At 39.0% G+C, this 22,500-nt stretch overlaps 3 protein-coding genes across 6 annotated transcripts in view; all 3 read right to left on the reverse strand.

Annotated features, from left to right (window-relative positions):
* tmem106c (transmembrane protein 106C) overlaps positions 1 to 2,051 on the reverse strand; it is a 10,388-nt gene extending 8,337 nt beyond the window's left edge. The window contains exons 1-2 of one of the 3 annotated variants that reach the window (XM_077204648.1): positions 2,002 to 2,051; positions 149 to 398 (exon numbers count right to left, since the gene is read on the reverse strand). The gene's annotated coding sequence lies outside the window, so the exon portion shown is untranslated. Of the gene's footprint in view, positions 1 to 96; positions 399 to 2,001 lie in introns of those variants that run through there. The other 2 variants (XM_077204646.1, XM_077204647.1) reach the window with 2 other exon arrangements.
* A 3,096-nt stretch (positions 2,052 to 5,147) lies between these two features.
* Positions 5,148 to 12,141, reverse strand: LOC143712695 (PTB domain-containing engulfment adapter protein 1). 2 transcript variants are annotated; one of them, XM_077204645.1, is made up of 9 exons: positions 11,457 to 12,141; positions 11,081 to 11,149; positions 10,883 to 10,954; positions 10,685 to 10,780; positions 10,457 to 10,594; positions 9,161 to 9,265; positions 7,224 to 7,283; positions 6,744 to 6,816; positions 5,148 to 5,541 (listed from the first exon to the last, which is right to left on the reverse strand). In XM_077204645.1, exons 2-9 carry the CDS (start codon positions 11,123 to 11,125, stop codon positions 5,492 to 5,494), a joined length of 639 nt encoding a protein of 212 aa, XP_077060760.1. In that variant the 5' UTR covers positions 11,126 to 11,149; positions 11,457 to 12,141; the 3' UTR covers positions 5,148 to 5,491. The 2 variants fall into 2 exon arrangements, with proteins under 2 accessions (XP_077060760.1, XP_077060759.1); XM_077204644.1 differs by having other exon boundaries at positions 6,744 to 6,831; positions 11,457 to 11,548.
* Positions 11,729 to 17,921, reverse strand: LOC143712694 (E3 ubiquitin-protein ligase TRIM58). Its single transcript, XM_077204642.1, has 2 exons — positions 17,096 to 17,921; positions 11,729 to 14,406 (listed from the first exon to the last, which is right to left on the reverse strand). Exons 1-2 carry the CDS (start codon positions 17,837 to 17,839, stop codon positions 13,525 to 13,527), a joined length of 1,626 nt encoding a protein of 541 aa, XP_077060757.1. The 5' UTR covers positions 17,840 to 17,921; the 3' UTR covers positions 11,729 to 13,524.
* Positions 17,922 to 22,500: the final 4,579 nt, after the last annotated feature.

The raw sequence follows: 22,500 nt of genomic DNA on the forward strand, positions 1-22,500 counted from the left end.
CACTAGTTTGTATGTTTAAACCCAGTCTATTATTGTTATATATCCAGCTGACTGTAGCAACTTTACACAATTGTACACGTTAACAAACTAACTTACCGGTATGTATTAGGAAACTGTAGTTACAATCAGTTTACGTTTGGAAACTTACATTTTGTTAAGTAACTTTGTTGTGATTTCGAGGTAACGTAAACTTTATGCGAGTGAAAAGGCCTAGCTTACCGTTGAAGTATACAGACGCACAGAATGATGTCAGTGTTTTCACTCCTCTAAGTTACTGCGTCGAGTTGATTTGGATGATTCCGCTGTTTGTGTTTGTTTGTGTATGTTTCTCACTCTTTGCTCTGCAGACGCTGAGATCTATAGACTCTCCTGCCATCTGCCGCTCTGGAGATCAACTGCTGCAAATAAATCATTTTCACAAAATAAGCCCCAATGATGAGTAGCGTTGCTAAAGGTAGCAAAGCTATTAATATAACTACATTAGCATAACTGAGTTCAATCTGCTGTGTGAAAGAGCTGTGTGAAAGAGTCTGACAGATTTGAGTTGGCCTTCATGTTGTTAGGATTTATATATATATAAATTTATATCTTTGCATGCCCCAAACGTGATGGCATGCAAAGATCCCAAATTTAAAAAATATTTCAAGAAAAATGGTCAGAGTGAGCGCTCTCTGCTCTCTATCCCTCATTCAAAGTAGCTACTGATTGGTAGATGCATAGGGAGGGCGTGGCCGCTTCTCCGGCTTGTGGTGAACCTGCTGAGCTTCACCTGCGTCAGTCACTGCAGAGCGGAGCACGCAGACACACTGTGACAGTGACAAACTTTGCAATGACATTCTTGTCGCAAAAATTATGTTGGAAAAAGAATTCAAAAAGACTAATGATGATGAGAACGTAGAGTTTGTAGACCTCTCCACCATTTGCACATATCTACACGGGTATTAGAATGCCTTTCCTCAGCTCCATCGCATGTATGTGACCTCACTTGTGATTGGAATATTATCTGCATCATGCGAGGGCACTTTCTCCACTTTGTCTCGTGTTCTTACCCCCTTCCGCCGCACTATGCTACATGAGAGACAAAGAAATTTAGTTGTTCTGGCTCACGAGAAGGCCATAACAACAGGTCTAGATATGGACGCATTTGTTAGGACTTTTGCACAGAAAAGCAGACGACTGATGCTATAATGACTGATATAAGCCATGCGGTGTACAGAGCTAAAGAAATAATAAAAAAAAGAAATAAAAAAAATAAAATAAAAAAGATTGAAATAAAAAACGAAAGGACAGACAAGACAGACAGACAGAATAAATAAATAAATAAATAAATAAATAAATAAATAAATGCAGCCTCAACAGGGCACAAGCCAGTGTCCTATTTGTGCCGGTCCCAAACCCGGGTAAATGCAGAGGGTAGTGTCAGGAAGGGCATCCAACATAAAACCTATAAGACAAATCAAATGCTGATAGCTGATAGCTTTGAGCTGATAGATTAGAGCTGGGCGATGTAGGATTTTTTCATTTCACAATATATTTTTCCATTTCTGGCCATATCGATATATATCACAATATAAATCAAATCACTATATTTGTCAAATTTAAATGTTCCGTTAAATGACTTGCCCCCCCTGATATTCTTCCTGCACCCCCTAGTGGGGCTGGCTGAATCCGGCCCTGTATATATATATATATATATATATATATATATATATATATATATATATATATATATATATATATACAGTATATATATATATATATATATATATAGTATTTTTATTTATTCACAATTAAAGACAAGGTAGGTGATTTATTCCAGATTTCTTTTGTTATGCTGGTTGAAAGTCTGTCTTAACATATCTAAGTTATTGGTCTAAATGTTTACTTTGGAAGGCATGGGACCATAAAATGTTCATCCAATCATTGCATTCGGTCCAAATGCAGAGAGTTAAGGCTCACTATTATAACATTCTCAATATTAAAGAATAACAGAGTTCATACCACAGCTATCACGATAACGGGAGAGAGAAAGGATAGTTGGAATCACTTTCAGATATTTTATCCAGCTGATGAATGATAAAACATTGACAGCCAATCAGAATCCATCCTGCTGTAACGAACTAGAGCATTTAAAGCGACAGACAAGCACGTGCTTAGAATAAACAACCATATATTCCACAATGTTGTTATTTTTTTTAATAGTTATTTTTATAATTATCGTTCATGGTGTAAACGGGCCTTTAGACAGACGTCAGTCATTGAGCTCCGCGACCAAAATAGCAGCCATACCTTTTACAGTTCCTCCTAAACCAAAACAACGAGCTTATGCTGCGTTCACGCCATATTATAACTACTGTAAGTGGGAAGAGATGGAAACCTGTGATGTTATACACGAAGCGGTTTGTGACTCGAATTTATGCGTTTCAATTGCAACACTATCAACGCCGAAATCGATCTGCAGCCGTCAGGTGATACAGGTCAGTGCTCTTCAATTTGTTTATGTTCATTATTATTGTAATGGTAACTGCATTGAGATATGAGGTAGTTTAACGCCGTCTCTCAATACGTTTTGCTCCCTGCTGTATGTGTTATGTGTTTTGGAGGAGAAGTGGAGACGATCTGAAGGGAGGGTGGGATCTCATGCTTTTAAAAGCTAGCTCGCCATTGCTTGCCTACCCTACCGTTAAGAATACTGTTTCTAAGAATACTGCATTTTGCCTGGTTTTGAATATAAATAAAGACAGCACAGAGGGTCGCTTGACTAACAGCAAACGCTTGTCTCTCTCATTCTTTTATTGAAAAAGAGACATTCTCATCTGTTGAGTTGAGCTCCAGGGAGAGGTCACCAAATTCGGATACGCCTTGATGTCTTCCTACGTTGGAATGCATCTCCTAAAGACAGCATTTTAAGCTTTTTGGCGCAGCATAGTCTCTGCTTTCTCATTACAATCTTTGGCCATTTTTGTAAGTTCTCTAATTGCATTGTAGTTTTCATGGAGAGTTTTGATAGAGTCGGCCTTACCGATCCATCTTGTGGCACACAGAGATTTAAAAGTCAAACTAATGTGAATGTCACTAGCCCTTTCACACATATATAGTCTTTACTGGTAAATTACCAGTAAATTACCGGTAATGTGCTCTGTGTGAACGCATAATGAAGATTAGCGGAATGATCGTGTACGAGGTCAGAACGCGCTGACGTAAGAAGTCTGCTTTGGGCCAATCATAAAGTTCTTATGAAGATGACGTGATTACTCAGCGCTGTTTACAGTAAACTTTTTAATAGTTTTTCTATGTAAATATGCGCAAGATGATCATCTTTGACCGTTGCGCCACTTCTCGCGGCTTTTTCAACGTGTCGCGCTCGAGACCCAGCCATCTTTTCCACTCATCAGCGCTGCGGCTCTACAGTTGGATACTATTATGCGCACCTCGTGTTTTTAAGAGCAAAAACGCGTTCTGTTTGATCATATGCCTTTCACTCAGACGTCAAATTTTTTTGTCAAATTGAACAGATAGTGAAACTAAAGCGCTTCTCCTCATCCGGGAGGATGAAGACAACGGCATGGAGTTTAAAGATCACTTCTGATGACTGACATCACAGAATTTACTGGTATTTTGCACGCAATACTGGAGCTGATGTGTGATTGCTTGTGTGAACAGCATGTTTGTGTATTTACTGGTAAAGTCATTCTGACAATTTTACGGTAATTTACCGGGATTGCTGTGTAAAATGGGCTGTATAGGCCTATCTGATTCCAGCAATGAGTCGATGTGCTGCAAAACTAATAAAGTGATTGTAATAGATCAAAAAAGGATGTGACCTCCTCACAGCAATTGTCTATGTTGACACCAACGAGATTCAAAGAATGACCGGCACAGGGCATGAAGTGAATTAAAGGGTTTTGCATTTTCAGGTGTGCTTCAGGTCCGCTATATTTACAGTACCTGACACATTGCTTGGACATTGCTTGCAGTATCATAGTTTTGTCCATGAAAGTTTGACCAGTCCAATCCCAAGTCTTGTGTAACGGAGGCCAGCTAGTGTGAGGTAAACCTCACTCCCTGATCTCAAGAGGTGCACTGCAGTCTTTAGTGACCTTGTTAGTTTACCTGTCTCCCATGCCAGAGACGCCGGTCTGAGTCCCGTTCGAAGCGGGGGTGAGTGGGACCATTTGGTGCCGTGACCCGGATAGGACACAGGTGCTCTAATCCAAAGAATCTCTCAACTACTTTGCCCTGTTGAATCTACAATTACAGTGAAATATTTGGCCTGTTGGATTTCAGCTCCTATGATGTTCTTAGTTTTCTCGCTTATTAAGATAAACTCTTTTTTTATATGTTTTTGTAAAAAGGAGGTCAAACTCTGCATCAGTTCAAGCAAAGCAAGGTAATTCCTGTTGTGTGGTGAAGCCCCCTCTCTCCAAAAAACTTGACAACAGCTACTACATGCCTCAAGACCAACTCCCAATAGTTTTGTTCCGCTTTTATCTGCCGGCAAACTGAAGCATTCACTGAAGATACGATTTTTTACATGTGGTGTCGGTGATCAACACTCTTTTTGTGGTAGCATATTCTCTTGGGATGTTTCCAGTCACAGTACTCATTAATGAATATATATATATATATATATATATATATATATATATATATATATTGTAAACACACCCATGCTAAAGTTGACTAAAAAGAGGAATAAAAAATCATCTTTTGGAAATTGATCTTAATGCCTTAGTTTAAAAAATGAGGAAAAATCCAACCTTTAAGGACACCAATTTTCTTTGTGAACGAATAATGTATCGTAAATAAATAAATGTTCTTCCTTAAAATACAGGTTGCATAAGTCAGGACACCCCTATGTTAAATTCCCATAGAGACAGGCAGATTTTTATTTTTAAAGGCCAGTTATTTCATGGATCCAGGATACTATGCATCCTGATAAAGTTGGAAATAAAATATCCCCACATCATCACACACACTTCACCATACCTAGAGATCGGCATGGGGCACTTTCCATAAGATCATCTCTCAATGCAAATCATACCAGCTATTAGCCTAACTGAAATAACACCATGCCAATCTCTAGATATGGTGAAGGGAATGTGGTGATGTGGTGCTTTTTTAAAGTATCACTCTGTAGCCTATACATCAGTATTGATAATTTTAATAGTTTTGCAGTGGAAGAGTATCATAACAAAGTATGTATATGATAGGTTACATGTCATCACCTAAAGGCTGTCAGCAGGATAAAACGTGATGTACTTGAACTGCCTTATACCAACAAAACTAAATTCATAAATGTTTATTGTTAACCTTTGTTCACAGATTAATCTTAAATATAGGCTAATCTTTTTTAATGATCCTATCTTGATGTTCCTATAAATAATAGTTCTTGTTGAAGTGTTTGCAGGAGCTCAGTGTTATGGCATCTGCTGGATGTGTTGTTCAGGAGTCGTTTCTGGAGCATTTATCTGACTTTATCTGTTTCCACTCAGAAATTCCTCTGCAAAGGAGTTTTGTCATCTTCTGAAAAGAATCTCACTGAAATAAAAATATTGGACAAATAAAAATATTGGACAAATTAAAAGATTGCATATCAAGACATATCAATACCAATACTAAATGTACTCAATTTGTAATTTTATTAAAGACTTTTCCCAACAATGTATGGCTATTGTGAACAGCCATAAGCGTTTATCATTAAGGTAATGTTACAGTTGGATACATGATGGGCACATTAGTATAGTGTAAGCTTATTTCCTTTTTTTGACATGGAAATATATATGTATATATAAATGCAGACATGCAGGTGAGCATTATTTAAAGTAGACTTTTACTGATGTTATTATGAGGTTATTTACATTAAAATACACACACACACAGACATGTATATATATATATATATGTGTGTGTGTGTGTGTGTGTGTGTGTGTGTGTGTGTGTGTGTGTGTGTGTGTGTGTGTGTGTGTGTGTGTGTGTGTGTGTGTGTGTGTGTGTGTGCGTGTGTGTGTGTGTAAAAAATATGTGTATATATTTACAAAACTACTCGTGCAGATAATATAATATCAATAAAACAAACTTTCATGACTGTTTTTTAACACACTTGAGTACTTTTTTAAAAAGCACACTGTGTAATAATGTCAAATTTTTGTCAAAGTTTTATTTTATTAAGTACATTTAATATCATTGTTTTAATAATATTTAGTCCTGCCTTAAAGAAGTGCACTTATTTTGATGTTCTCGGACATTTCAAAGCACATGTAAAGTACTTGATTATAATTATAGTGTGTTTTTAAAATCACATTTCAAGTTAATATATTTTAGATATTAAAAGTAAATTGCAACTTCATCGTTATAAATGTGTAACTACAAATATATTTAAATACATGAAATAAAAGTTTCAACAGAAATCTCATTAAAGTATATTTTAGTTTATCATGAATGCTTGTCAGTACATTCAGCAGTAACTTTAACCATATTTCAAACACAATAGAAGTAATTATGAAATTATATATAAAGATGCAAGTCCTACATTAGTTGTTAAAAAACACTCTAAAGTTCAACTAATTGCATGTAATATAAATGTAAACTATAAGGCCTTTTAATTTAATTGTAACATGCAGTCAAGTGTCTGAAAACACTGCATTCAGTTAGCACTTAGTTATATTATTTTCATAACCATGTCTTTTTTTATGCGTATATAGCGTATGTGTGTGTTGTGTTTGTGAGTTCTCAACACATACCCTGTCCTGATCGAGATGAAGTCTTATCAATATCCGACTCATTTTCAGAATCGTTCTGGACTCCACCAGCGTCCTGTAAGATAAATATCTGTGTCCAGAGAGATGACCACAGTAAGTGCTACCCATGATGAAATCAATGCTGTAGCTGAATATTATAAACTGATGTGTACGTAAACTATTCTTGAATCCTACTTTGAAGGGTTATACTTTTCTTTTCTAGATAAGAAGTCTCTTAAAGGAATAGTTCAATAGTGGAGTTGAACACCCAAGGTCACTATATAGAAATCTGTAAGTTTTTAAATATTTAACTGTGTACCTTACATGCAGAAAGATGTGAGGGTGAGTCATTTATTTTAATTGTTGCCTGAATTATTCCTTTAAGCTTTGCAGCTGTTATATGAGGAGACACGTGTGTGCATCTGTGTTTGTGGTTAAACATGCTTGTGTATGTGCTTTGTAACTTTGTGACACATAACCCACTTCTCCATTGGCTTGCAGTCTCCTCCTCAGCTCAGCATTTTCTCGCTCCAGTACCTTATTCTGAACAGCAGAGGGAGATCTCAGACAGTTCAAGCATTCAAACAGATACTAGCCAATCAAAACCACAGAGCAACCAGGCGTGACTTGACAAGATTTCAGTGACACATGGGTGCTTCTCAAACAGAAGGCTGCATAGTAATGAGGGTGTGTGCTTCGTAGTTCAGTACTTTGGAAGCTTGTACTAAATACTAAAATGTAATTTGAAAAGTACTTTATATTAAAAACCTTTAGGTTAACTGCCTTTCTTTTAACGCAGTATACGTAATGACAACCATCTGTGGTCTCCCAGTGGTTTACATTATCACAGTTAAGCATTATGTGATTACTTTGCAACAAAACAAAATAAAACATAATTCCTTTATCTCCAAAATTATTTTTTTTTTCTCTGATTTCATAATGAACTCGGGAAAAGCTCATTGTCGACTTGTTTTCAGTCAGTTGGAATGTCTGCAAAGGATTGTGGGTGATTTAAGGATGCGAAGGATACACTAGATGCTTCCTTCAAAATTAGCTGAATGAAGGACTGAAATATGGCCGTTTTCCAAGGATCCTTCAAAGTGAGACATCCTTTGACTGAGCCTGATGACGTGGCAGCAGAGATATGCAGCCTAACTAGGGTGCAGCCAGGGCCTGTAACTAACTTTTCGCCACACCTACCAATTATTATTATTTATTTTTTACCAGTTATGAAACATAGATTAATCCTTATTAAAATTAAAAAAAAATGTTTGACTTTTGTGTTAAGTCTTTGTCTTTTGTTGTTTGATTAACATTAAGGGTACATTTACACGACAACGATATGCTTAAAACGGAGAGTTTTTTCTTTGAGTTTTCCGCGTACAGACGACACTATTGTCAAAACGATCCCCATTCCCACGAATCCGCGAAAACGACTAAAAACGCTGTATTCTGCTGCCAGACCATTAGATGGCGATGAAACACTATAGACTGAACACGTAATACACATGTGCATGACGTCATCGTCTTCAGAGATTTGTGTTTTTGTTGCACTTTAAAACCCCTTTTTAAAACTTTTTGTTTTCAGGCACCCAAAACGCTGTTGTCTTGTAAACGAACGGCCAAAACGCATAAAAAGTTTGTGTAAACGTCCATATAAACAGCCCATAAAAGCACAGAAAGCAGTAGGAATAGGCTGCTGTCACTTTAAGAGCGAATGCACAGGTCTAATATACTGCTACTGATACACATGTGTTTACCTTCTCAACTGTTTACGTTGACTTAAGACATAACCGACTGTTTACGAGGATACTTGACAGGCATTTTGACAATTTTGTTTGCATATGTCTGCTCAAGCACAAGATTTCAAGAGACACAGATTTCAGGACGCACGCTTCGAATGTTTAGTAACGAATCGAGTTCCCGTTCGCGTCTTTTTGTGCTTGACAATTAAATTGGCATTGCTTAAACTTTCGTGACAACGCAGAACTCGTCCCAAGTGCTTCGTTAGTATTTGTACATGTTTATGTTCTCTCAATATTGCATTCTTAGAATTCATAAAAATTTGACCGGCCAACTGGCGATCGACACTGTTTCATATACTCACCAACACTGATTTTTACTCGCATCTGGTGCTTGGCGAGTGTTAATTTTAGGTCCTGGATGCAGCATTCCTACTGAGAAGTACCCAATGTGTGTCAGAGATGGTCTGTTTTAAAAGAGGCAAATAAAACTTCTCTGTCTGTAAGAGAATATTATGCCATGAAATGTATCACACCTTACAAAAAAAGTGTGATTCTTCTAATGAAACAGCTATTTTTAGTGCCGTGTTAAATGTCCATGTTTAAATTAGTGCTGGCCTGCTGTGCCGAGCTCCAGTATTTCTCTGATGTGAACTGTATGCTGACTGTTCACTGTACCTTGTGTCTCAGGGCCTCCACCACCAGGTCTCGATCACCATGTAGACCTTCATTCTGCTTATAAGAGCGGAAAGAGTCGCCGATGATGGACACCAGAAGATGGGACTGAGAAAGAGAAAAACAGCACAGAGAATCTAAAAATCAACTCGAAAAGAATGGCTGGTAAGATTTAACACGAAGTGACAGATTTCCAAAACTTTAATTCTACATTTATTAATATAATAATAAATTAAAAACTAAATTCTTTTTAAAATGTATTGAAGTTTATAAAATCAAAAAAATAGCATACCTACAGTAAGGCTGATATCAAAACTAAGATTAAAGAGGCACCATCAAAATAAAGTGAAACACAATTTTGCTGCTTATTCTAGTAAATATTGAACTAAATGCATAACTTGTCAATGCATTTAAAGGGGTGGTTCAGGATTTTGGACATCGGACCTCATTTCCAAGTTAGCCTGGGTGTTATTTATCAGTGGAGACAGTTTTCAAAAAATTTTATCCAGTCCTTCCAGTTGCATAGTTCGCCGGTGCTAGGCTAGCGCGAGTCAATGGTATCTGCTAGCCTGCCATTAAAAACAGTTTTACCCACTTCACAGTACACCAAAAGCAAAAAAATTATAACGCCAGACTATCGATGTAAATGTCTGTTGAGAGAATAACGTTAGAAATCAAACTACTCTCAATGATCGCATTACATTTACAGGAACTAGTTTCTCAGCAGTGGCGGAAGTTTACTTTGCTCCGGTTAGTAGTACTCCGCCGAAAAGAAAACACAGAACAGAAGCCCACTACAGTCGGGACGTCTAGCTAGCCAGTAGTAGCCTTGAATAACGATATTGAAACATTCGATTGTAAATGAAGGAATTGGCCACATGAGGATATACTCTGCTTCTGTAGTGATGAGTGTCAGTGGCAGGGAAATACACTTGCGTGATTGTCATGTGGACCGGCTCTCTCAAATAAATACAGGGAACAAAGTATAACTATTGCAATGCGATGAAAGGGTAGTTTGATTTCGAACATTATTCTCTCGACAGACATTTACATCGATAGTCTAGCGTTATAATTTATTTGCTTTTGGTGTACTGTGGAGTGGGTAAAACTGTTTTTAATGGCAGGCTAGCAGATACCATTGACTCGCGCTAGCCTAGCACCGGCGAACTATGCAACTGGAAGGACTGGATGAACATTTTTGAAAACTGTCTCCACTGATAAATAACACCCAGGCTATCTTGGAAATGAGGTCCGATGTCCAAAATCCTGAACCGCCCCTTTAAGATTCCCAGAACTCACAAACTTCTTGCTCTGGAAGATGTAGCAGTGGTGCATGTCTGCCGCTGGGTGTTTGCTTATGAAGCCCAGTATTTTGGGCTGAGACGGATGAACTGCACAGAATGAAACCGAGGGCAGAGCGCAGGAGTACAGCATGAACTGAGAAAAGGAGAGTGAGAGAGAGTGAACGAGGGTGTCGTACACATGAGTATGACTGTCTGAGCTCGAGTACATAGTCCTCAGTCACACCTTGGTTTTATGCTCCAGAATATCAATGGCAGTTCTGGTCAGAAACAGATGTACTTTAGCTTTCTTCATTTTCTCAGCCATCTCGATGTTAGGATCCTATAAGAGAAGGAAAGTCATAATAATAGGATGCAGGGACACAGGATCAAGTTATATAATACAGTAGTGGCTACAATAGAGGGACATTTATGGTTTTATAACCTGCAGGGCTTCAACTGCATCTGTCAGAATCTGCATCCCACCTGGACGGACCACCTGGATACGACCCAGAAACTGCACGCAATCCCCAAACCCCATGTGTGAGTGGTTGCAATAAAACATTATTATTATTATTTCATATTATTTAGTACATAAATGCAACAAAACTATTGACTAAATCTATGACAAGGTGATACTCACTTTAACTGAGAAGAATATTTCACTATCGTCATCTATGTCACTCATTTTCACGACTTTACTGTCTGTCGTCTGTTTAAAAATGACAAAATAAACAGTTTAGTAAAATTAAATATTTATTAAACATTATTAAACAATGACATATAGTGGCCTGAAAATATTTGGACACTTCTGGTACTCTTTAAAAAGGCTTAACATTTCATTACATAATATCAAGCCAAGAGATATCAGCAAACAAATGCTACTGCGCAAGCTTTTCCCAGAACTAACTTCCCTTTTATTAGTATATAATGCAAATCATAGGGCACAGAAACCACTACATATCCTAAACAACTTATACATTTTGATCACACACATGAGAAACTGTAAATGCACTTACGTTTGTGGGAGAACTTTGTATCGCTGAGATGATGTCCTCTTCTGCTGTCTTTCAGGGTTGAAGTTGTGTGATGTTAATGGTTAACTATAAAACTTCTTTTCTTTATGGCACATCAGGCCTGATAACAAGCCAGCTATTACAATCTGTCATATTGACATTGTGATGTCATAGCTGTTTAGGAACATTTAGCCATACGAACAAGTTAAAGAAAAACTTTACACCAATTCTCTCTTCAATTTAGTATTTAAAATTTATAATATAACCAGCGCAAGTGAGGATAACTGAATTTATTGCAATTTTATTGAGTATCAAGAACAAAAGGTTTGCTCTAACCAGTAGATGGTGCTGTTGTAGATCAAATAAAACCATACTGTATTCTCATTTAATAAACAACAACAACAACAACAATGAAATATTACAGAATAAACTAATTTATAAGTCAAAGCCATTCGAGTGATGTAAAATATATTCAACTAAAACTATCATAAAACCAAACACAATGTGAATGATTGGTTCCAGTTAAATTGTTTCTCAAAAAAGAAAAGAGGAAAGAGAGAAAAAACAGGCTTGGTAGTTTAAATAATCATAAACATCTCACAGTAAAGGCGCAATCATCCAGAAATGAGTCTAAATTCAATTCAATTCACATGTATTTGTATAGCGCTTTGCACAATACACATAGTTTCAAAGCAGCTTTACAGAAAACGCATGTGTCTACATTGCAATTTAGAGTGATCGTTATCAGAGGTAACTGTCTAAGTTATTTAATTTCAGAAAGTTACACATTCAAATCACAGTTATAGCTAAAAATGTAATAATTTAAGGCAGAAACAATGAGCTCATTGAAGTAATGAATACTTGTTTGTTCACAAATTATTATGACATATAGAAGAATGTAGCATTGGTGTATGTAAATATATAGTCTTAAGTATAATCAGCACATTATAATCAGTGCTTTATGTGACCCTCTACATATATTGAGATTCATTGTCAAATTATATAGAGAAAAATGCAGAGAGATAATTTTTATGGGAAATTGTCTCAGTACAGACTGACATGAGTCAAAACTATTTCAGTAGTGTGACAGGGAAGGTGTGAACAAGTATTTCTTGTTTTACAGGACAAGGTGATGTACATTTATTTTTCTGTGAAAGCATACAGAACATACATAAAGAGTTTTGGTCTAGGCATTTTAATAAATAAAATAAATTTGTAGGCATATTTAATAAAACTTGATCTAATCTGGAAATTGTCTAATATGGCCCTGAAGAATGCGGTTCTGTAGCATGCGTGTTAATGTTCCCTGTGTACATACATAGCCTGCATTCAGGGTGCCATTCCTTTCACTACATATTCCCATTAGTTTAAGTGAAACTACAAGCAAAAATACCACAGAGATGTTATCAAACTCACTGGTAATACAATACCCATGCTCTGTTTCTTTAAGAGCATCTGAATTTGATTTTTTTCTTTCTTTCCTCAGACATGGAAAGAGTTGAGCTCTGGATAAAACACACTGTCTATGCTGGTGTTACTTTATTTACAATCTCTTTTCTTCAAAGACTCCTATATCAGGCCAAATAAACTAGACTTCTGGGTAATAATCAAACAAAACCCATTCAGTTTCTTCTGTTTTCAGGGGTTGAATAGCTGTTGTACATACATTGGATTCAAACTTTGGCAGTAAAGGGTCAATTTGTAATAATGTCTGCTTTTCTTATAGCTGTTGTTCGTGAAGCATCACGCCAGATCAAACTGAGGGGACTCGTGCCGTCTCGAATTCTCAAGTCACGTCCAGAAAAATGTGTATCTTGCTTGATTATCATATGTACATTTTCAATTGGTAAATTAATTCTTTAATATCCCACTAACATGTCACACATCACACTAACTACATAAGTACTACTAAGTTGTTAAAAAGTTTTTTTTTTGTAAATAAAATGTGCATGACGTTCCAAGGCTATTCTTTCCAGGGGTACAGGTTTAGGCATACTAATGCATAAGGAATGATAAAGGGATAAAGAGAATGAAGCAAGAATGTTACATGATGAAAGCATGTTCGAGTCAGTTAAACTCCACTCAAAAGAGTTATCCATGAATCTCCTGAGGTAGAGTGGAGCGCAAACGCAGGATACACTGTGTCCTTGAACATGGCACTGAAGGTATGAAGATGCTGCTTTCGCCCTCCCTGACCTGAGCTGTGGAACGCAATAGTTCCTCCTTCGTAATCCAGGGTCGCTTCGACTTTTTTTGGCGGTATGACCAGCCCGTCACCTACGGCCACATTAGCCGAGTCATGGCACGCCGTCAGCTTCTTGCTCTTCCACTGCAACCTCCAAGAGCTGGTGTTATGCCCCAGCCTGCTGTGGTCACCTTTACGTGGGATGCTTTTATAGCACAGTCCCACAGACCATGCACACCCGGGGCCGACCTCCACCGCCCAAATGTGAACTCCGGTGGAGAAACCCTGCGAGCACATGACCTGACTAGCCGAGGAGAAGCGCTCACTGTGATCTCCAGCAAAACTGCTCTTAACTCCAGTACACTGCTTGACTGTTTTGAGATCGGTGGACAGCAGAAGGCTGGGATTGGCCGTGATTGGGTTGAAGGTCAGGTCCAGAGGGTTCATTATGCCATGGAGGCACTCCAACAGAAGACTCATCTCGGCGTGGAAGGCATCTGTACGGAGCACAGAGCGCAGTTGCTTGGCATCGGAGGCCTCTTGGGAAGGTAGGCCGGGAATGGTAACGTTAGCAGCCTGGCGGACCCTTGCTTCAACGGTGATGTAGTTCTGGATGAAGAGAAACTCTGAGGATTGATTGAGAACCTCGCTGGTGCACTGCTGGGCTTCCCGCAGCTGGTGTAGACAAAGCTCCAAATCGCAGAGACTGGCCTGCCAGCTTTTGTCCCGCGTATGAAGCTTGTCGTCCATCTCGGTGCACATACGACTCTTAAAACATCATATATAAATAGTGTTAATGTGCTTTACCTCAACATGTCCATCTCGGTGCACATACAACTCTTAAAACATTCCATATAAATAGTGCTAATGTGCTTTATCTCAACATGAATGTATGTCATCAGCACTGGTCTAGATCTTTTGCTCTCTACATAAGTGAGGGTGACATTTATTAGGCATTACTACTAAAATTAAAAGAGACTCATTACACACATTGGGCCCCATCATACACCCGGTGCAATGCAGCGCCAGGCCCGATGCAAGTGTTTTTTGCTAGTTTCAGCTCTACGCAGTTATCGTTTTCAGGTCCTGTGGCACGTTGTTTAAATAGCAAACACATTTGCACCCATTTGTGCTCCCATGGGCTGCTTGTCTGAAAACGAGGTGTGTGTGTTGGTGCGTTGCTAGTTTGAGGCGACTGAAATAGACTGAGCCATTGACCAACAAAAACTTGGTCTAAAGTCAAAGCCACAATTTTTTTGTTTGTTATTTACAGAGCGCGTAAGTAATGTGCGCCTTTAGGTGGGTCCACACACTCTCTGCTTATTACACACACAGGGACGCGCAGCAGCACACAAACTTGCCAAATATTAAAAATAAAAGGATTACAATGTAAAAGATTATTATTGTGTACATAAAGATATGGTGGAATCCGGCTTGTCCCGTAGATGGTCTGCTTGGGCACTTTAATCTCGCGCACGAGCAGATCCGGTTCCTCTCTGGAGAAGCGTTCAGTTTTTTCGCTTATAAATCCCGCCATGTAAATAGCGAATCCGCCATGGCGCAAGTGCAACTGGCTTTTAAAGTGAATGGGAGATGAGACTCTGATTGGTTTATTGCACATGAAGCCCAAAACACACCCATTACTCATTAAGAGTACAGGTCCTTCTCAAAAAATTAGCATATTGTGATAAAGTTCATTATTTTCCATAATGTAATGATTAAGCTTTCATATATTTTAGATTCATTGCACACCAACTGAAATATTTCAGGTCTTTTGTTGTTTTAATACTGATGATTTTGGCATACAGCTCATGAAAACCCAAAATTCCTATCTCAAAAAATTAGCATATCATGAAAAGGTTCTCTAAACGAGCTATTAACCTAATCATCTGAATCAACTAATTAACTCTAAACACATGCAAAAGAATCCTGAGGCTTTTAAAAACTCCCAGCCTGTTTCATTACTCAAAACCGCAATCACGGGTAAGACTGCCGACCTGACTGCTGTCCAGAAGGCCATCATTGACACCCTCAAGCAAGAGGGTAAGACACAGAAAGAAATTTCTGAACAAATAGGCTGTTCCTAGAGTGCTATATCAAGGCACCTCAGTGGGAAGTCTGTGGGAAGGAAAAAGTGTGGCAAAAAACGCTGCACAACGAGAAGAGGTGACCGGACCCTGAGGAAGATTGTGGAGAAGGACCGATTCCAGACCTTGGGGGACCTGCGGAAGCAGTGGACTGAGTCTGGAGTAGAAACATCCAGAGCCACCATGCACAGGCGTGTGCAGGAAATGGGCTACAGGTGCCGGATTCCCCAGGTCAAGCCACTTTTGAACCAGAAACAGCGGCAGAAGCGCCTGACCTGGGCTACAGAGAAGCAGCACTGGACTGTTGCTCAGTGGTCCAAAGTACTTTTTTCGGATGAAAGCAAATTTTGCATGTCATTCTGAAATCAAGGTGCCAGAGTCTGGAGGAAGACTGGGGAGAAGGAAATGCCAAAATGCCTGAAGTCCAGTGTCAAGTACCCACAGTCAGTGATGGTCTGCGGTGCCATGTCAGCTGCTGGTGTTGGTCCACTGTGTTTTATCAAGGGCAGGGTCAATGCAGCTAGCTATCAGGAGATTTTGGAGCACTTCATGCTTCCATCTGATTTCATTTTTCAGCACGACCTGGCACCTGCTCACCGTGCCAAAACCACTGGTAAATGGTTTACTGACCATGGTATTACTGTGCTCAATTGGCCTGCCAACTCTCCTGACCTGAACCCCATAGAGAATCTGTGGGATATTGTGAAGAGAAAGTTGAGAGACGCAAGACCCAACACTCTGGATGAGCTTAAGGCCGCTATCGAAGCATCCTGGGCCTCCATAACACCTCAGCAGTGCCACAGGCTGATTGCCTCCATGCCACGCCGCATTGAAACAGTCATTTCTGCAAAAGGATTCCCGACCAAGTAGCCTATTGCGTGCATAACTGAACATAATTATTTGAAGGTTGACTTTTTTGTATTAAAAACACTTCTTTTATTGGTCGGAGGAAATATGCTAATTTTTTGAGATAGGAATTTTGGGTTTTCACGAGCTGTATGCCAAAATCATCAGTATTAAAACAATAAAAGACCTGAAATATTTCAGTTGGTGTGCAATGAATCTAAAATATATGAAAGTTTAATTTTTATCATTACATTATGGAAAATAATGAACTTTATCACAATATGCTAATTTTTTGAGAAGGACCTGTATAGGGACAACCCTTTTAGACCATGCGCCGGGAGCGCCGACCATTTTTCCCGTCGTTAAACTAGCAAAAGTGGATTCGGACACGCCTAAACTGCACTTGCATCGTGCGCTTTAGACCACGAGCTTAGATAGTTAAAATAGGGCCCATTTTGTCTAAACACATCAAACTGTACCAGTTAAAGTGGCATGATTTGACCTCGCTTTTTTATCATTCTTACCTTGTAGGTACTTATAAGTGAAGTCATGTTGTCCAACAGTATGTTTGCCCTGGCCACCAGCTTATCTTCGACCTTGTCCGGAGGTCCTCCGTTGGTGCTTTTCACCAGAGCTTCTGTCATCTGTAGCTTGTCAGACACAGACTTCCCCAGTTCCTCAAGAATCCTCGTCATTTCCCCCTTCGCCACCTCGAACGTCTGCACCTCGTGGTGCTGGTGCGTGCCCTCCATCAAGCACTCGGAGCAGAGGAACAGGCGCTCCTGCACGCACAGGTACTCCGTGACCTTCAGGTGCACTGGGCACCTCTTCCCATCCCATTCTGCGGGGAGCCCCACTAAGACGTGTAAGGATCGGTGTCGTTCCTCGTGTTTCTTGAGGTGGCTGGGGCACAATGACATTTCACAGCGTGTGCAGAATTTCACCGCAGCCACTGGATGGTCCAGGCAATGGTCGCAAGGCACCGTCGGGCCTCCTCTCAGTCCGCCGCCCGAAGTGGCCGCCAGGAACCCATCCACGATACCGCTGAGCTTGAAGTTCTTCGGAAGAGTCTCCGGGCTGCCGTACTCTTCCCTGCACTCCGGACAACGTTTCGGGGACTTGGGATCTTCTGCGTGCGCAGCATTTTGTATACAACCCAGGCAGTAATTGTGTCCACAAGGAAGGGTTACGGGATCATGGTACAGCTGCAAACAGATCGGACAGCTCAACTCCAAAGCAAGACGCTCCTCAGGTTTACTTAGAGACATGTCTACAGGTTCTTAGTGAAGGCACTGCTGTGTGTTGACTTCGAGAACTGAGGGATATCAGATCGGTTACTGGTATAGCTTGTTCTGAGCCCGTACTGCAACATTCCAGGTACAGACAGCATTGCCGAGAAATGCAATTGGTTGTACCAGCAACACGAGAATGCTTTATAGCAACTTTCAAGATGTTTATGGGTGAAACAACCACTTCTAATGGAAAAATAAAAATGGATAAATGAAGCGCTGTGGGTATCTGAGCATTTTGATTAGAACCAAGGAAACCAGAGGAACAAAATAATAATGAAAGCAATGTTTTTTACAAAGAACATGTGCCGTGTTTCCTCTGTGTGAGGCTCCTTTGGTGTCCCATCTGAAAACCTTGAGAGTGCTTCATTCTGTTGCGCAAACCAGAAAAGTTTGGTACTTGTGTCAAGGAAAGGATCTGACTGTCTGAAACCGACAGTCACGCTATGGCCCCTTAGAGAGGGAATCGAAATCAAATGCTTTTGATTGTGCTGAAATAGGACATAATGCTTCACTTTCACCACTTAAATGCATGTCTTGTATTAATCACAGATTATATTGTAAAGATAAATAAATCCGTTTGCTCATGACACATGGGCGTTTTAAATAGGTATTTATTTCACTATCAGTCCTTTCAGAACACGTCAAAAGACTAAAGTTTGCAAAGCGTCAAATGTAAGTGCATTACATGTCTATAGAAAACCTCAAGACTCAGATAAGTGCTCAAGTATCTTTTTAAGATAAGTCAGACAACTGAAGCTCACTCAGGGAAGCCTGCCATCTGTAGGATATCTTAAATCTCATGGAAGTCTTGCTGTCAGTTGATTTGTGGGAGACGTGCGAGTGTTGTGATCAAAGAGTAAAACCCTCTCACTGTTGTCATCTTGTGAGATTCAGAAAGAATGTGAAATTGCTGCAGGGAATCTTGAACCAAAGCCATGGTGAGATATGTACAAAAGCAGAATGATCGTAGCAGTAGAACAATGCAAGTTTGCCCATGCAAATCTGTGCATCAGGTTCAGTCAAAAGCATCATGTTTGAATTGAAACTTGTCTTTCAAAACTTAAACGACTTTTTGTCCAGTCGAATACAAAATCTGCATTTTCCAATCAGGAAACCAGCTGCAACCAGCAGCCTGAAATATATTCTTGATCCATTTTCTTCCCAGAGTTGGGCGTTAAGGAGCAGCTGGGAGTGAAGGCAGAACGCCGTTCTCACTGTCATACGTGTCTGCCATCTTGTGGTCTGATACATATCTGATGCATCACAATATGCGTGGTCACATGAAAGAATAATATTTGTTTAATCAGTTGATTTCTGTTTTATTTAGAACTCTTTTAGAGGATGACATAAAGGAAGGGGTTTTAAAGTCTGATATCACTAGTGAAAATGCCTCTATTTTGCAATAATTTCTAATTTATTAATAATAAAATCAATATGGGTAAAAAGTTGATTTGAAAAACCAACATGATTTTCAGACATGTACACATATATTTTTATTACATTTGATTTGATTGATAACGATCCAAAGAGTATCTTGTGCTTTAGTGGAAGCAAGAACATCTGCTCGTCTGTACAGAGAGATTGACAAATATTTCTTCATGTTTGGTTTATTTTCAGGTTTAAAGTCAACAAAATCCTAGTTTTTCAACGTGGACCCACTATGTGTCCAAATGTTCCCACAAATGTGAAACCTACATTTGTAATGAGGAAAACTAGAGACTAAATTTGGCATTGTCTAATTTCACATTTGCCAAATGTTTAGGGATAGTGACTGGATTAGGGTTAGTCTATAGAAATTTGCTTAATTTCAAGTCAACAGGAAGTCTTACTATGATATAAAAAAGAAAATGTGCATGTGTTGTGTGTATAAACCACAGTTATGAGAAGGATGGAATTGTAATTCTCGTTTAGCCCCAGTTTAAACAGGGGTTCAGTATTCAAAGAGGCCTTTCCTTTCCTCAGTGCTTGTTAAAGCATCCGTGGGCTCTGCAGGTAATAGGGGACCCTAACCCAGCAATAACGTCCACTTTGAAGTGGAAACGCTATTAAATCAACGTATGGCTCCCCTCCTCCCACAGGAACAAACATGAGCCCGACGGAGCAGGGCCTTTCCCCACAAGCTACCACACAGTGCTGCCTCTTAAATTTAATTAGGCTGTAATAAAAAAAATTCTGAAACAAAGGTGCGCTAGACTGCAGTACATTCAGGGAAACAATTCTGTGTTCATTCTTTGTAGTTTAACCTTTTTGATGGCGTCTTATATGTCAGACTTGGTCATTAGAGGTTTGCAAAGTGCTTAAAGGGATAGTTCACTCAAAAAAATAATATTTATTCACCATCATGTCATTCCAAACCCAAAATGACTTTGTTTCTTCTGTGGAACACATAAGAAGATTTTTTGAAGAATGTTGGTAAGCAAACCGTTTTGGTGGCCATTGACTTCCATTGTATATACAAAAAACACAGACATATTTCAAAATATCTTCTTTATGTTCCACAGAAGAAAGAAATTCATATATGATTGGAACAAGATGGGTGAGGAAATGATCTCTGAATTCGCATTTTTGCGAATAAAAATTGGAATCAAGTTATATACTTGTTAATTTGAAAACTGACATCTTCTCCAATGCAGGTGGCATGATGAACTTGACTAATTTTAGTGTGTGTGTGTGTGTGTGTGTGTGTGGTGTGTGTGTGTGATGTGTGTGTGTGTGTGTGTGTGTGTGTGTGTGTGTGTGTGTGTGTGTGTGTGTGTGTGTGTGTGTGTGTGTGTGTGTGTGTGTGTGTGTGTGTGTGTGTGTGTGTGTGTGTGTGAATATCACATTTGATCGATTTTGATTGATATTAAGTACTGGTATTGCATATGTCAAGACAAATGTGAGTTGGAAAATGAAGTTTTTAAAATATACACTTTTATGAAATAAGTCCAAGAGTACAGTAGTTTTGTTTTAAAAAAACCCAGTTCATATTGGTTTTTAAATAGTGTTTGTGTATATGAATCATCTGTTCATCAACCATAAATCCAAGTTATCCTTGTGCTAGCTGATATGAGCTGTTACTGACACAGTTATGCTCATCATCCTGAATGCTGGAAGATTGAAGTGATGCATTAGTGATAAAGAGCATCGGACACATGGTGTGATGGGGTTATTGGAAGAATCTTCCGGCCTGGCAGTTATTTTTGTTCAATAGCATTTATATAAGACTTGAATGAGAAGAACCCATCTTGAATCGGGCAGAAACCAGATGCCCATGCAGACATTAAAAGGTCCTTTGGAGACGCAGCTTCAAAACGAATTTAAGGAAATTCCGCCTGTGCGGAACAAAAGCCCAAAGCTATTTATCCAATATCCATCAGAATTTACAGATCTGTTTAGATCTTTAAAAGTGTGTCTGTGCCGTGTGACTTAGCTTTAGTTTGATGTTTGGTCATCTAATGAAGATCAAGTTTATGATGCCTTTGGCACTTTAATGCTTTGAACGCTAATAATTAAGCTGTTTTTAGAATGTAAATATACTTCATGAGCTCAGAATCAGTTTTATTGCATGGAAGTCTGTATTTATTTATAAGATCATTATTTATGGATCTATGAATAAACAGAGTAGTCCGATAGTGGACACTTATGCCAACGTGCTTTTGAATAACAAAAACAATTAAAAGGCTTTAAACTGAGGATTGTTCATACATAGTGTTCAATGAAAGGAATAGTTAATCTGCAAAAACTGTCAATTAAATCAGTTTATATGTCCATATGAAGCCATACCATAGGCTACCATACCATTTTTTTTTGAGCTTGGCAAAAAGATCTGTGTTAAGATTTTTTAAACTTTCCACTAACAAAATAGCAGCAATGCTATTTTATATCATGCTGGAATAAGATGAAGGTGAGTAAATAATGACAGGATTTTCATTTTTGGACTATTGGTTTAAAAATAACGCCTCCTTTTCTCATTGATTTCTCATGACCTGGAACTGGCTCGATCTCACCTTTTCGCTGATCCCAGCACGACCTCTTGCAGAAACACCTCCATGTTCGGCAGAAGGTCCCCTCCTCCTCGGCGTCTGCCCACAGGAAGTGAGTCCTTTGGGGAGGAAATGGCTCCCAGATGTGTGGAGGTGACCCAGAGCTCTGGAGAGAGAGGTGAGCGTAGGTCGTCAGAAGAAGAAGAACAATAGTGTGTCACAGTGCGCCTTCATCGCTGAAGTGAGAATGGATTGCGTAAGAAAAACTTGCATTTGTAACTTCAATTGAAAACATAAAGAGCCGGTTCATCTGCTCATATGCCGCTTATGAAAACAAAAATCGGATGCATTTTCATGCGTTTCTGATGAATGGTGGTTATACACTGGTTATCCTCAACCTATCTGAAGGCATATTAAAGGGTTAGTTCACCCAAAAATGAAAATTATCATATAATTTACACACCCTCAAGCCTCATCCTAGGCGTATATGACTTTCTTCTTTCAGCCGAACACAATCAGAGTTAAATTAAAAAAATATCCTGCCTCTTCCAAGCTTTGTAATGGGTGTGAATAGAGCCTGAGTTGAAGCCCATAAAAGTAATCCATACGGCTCCAGGGGGCTAATAAAGGCATTTTGAAGCGAAGCGATGCATTTTTGTAAAAAAACAAAAT

The sequence above is a fragment of the Siphateles boraxobius genome, unplaced genomic scaffold (assembly GCF_051911475.1).
Source record: "Siphateles boraxobius isolate OS27281-9 unplaced genomic scaffold, OSU_SipBor_1 50, whole genome shotgun sequence".
Lineage (NCBI taxonomy): Eukaryota > Metazoa > Chordata > Actinopteri > Cypriniformes > Leuciscidae > Siphateles > Siphateles boraxobius.

Bases quoted from the DNA above. Each gene is read 5' to 3' on its own strand.
- LOC143712695 (XM_077204644.1), bottom strand. From the start codon at position 11,125: ATGAGTGACATAGATGACGATAGTGAAATATTCTTCTCAGTTAAA. The intron at 10,955-11,080 runs GTGAGTATCACC...GATTGCGTGCAG, and splicing joins AAATATTCTTCTCAGTTAAA to TTTCTGGGTCGTATCCAGGT. The intron at 5,542-6,743 runs GTATGTGTTGAG...TTTTTATTTCAG, and splicing joins TTCATCTCGATCAGGACAGG to TGAGATTCTTTTCAGAAGAT.
- LOC143712694 (XM_077204642.1), bottom strand. From the start codon at position 17,839: ATGTCTCTAAGTAAACCTGAGGAGCGTCTTGCTTTGGAGTTGAGCTGT. The intron at 14,407-17,095 runs GTAAGAATGATA...TGATGTTTTAAG, and splicing joins CACTTATAAGTACCTACAAG to AGTCGTATGTGCACCGAGAT.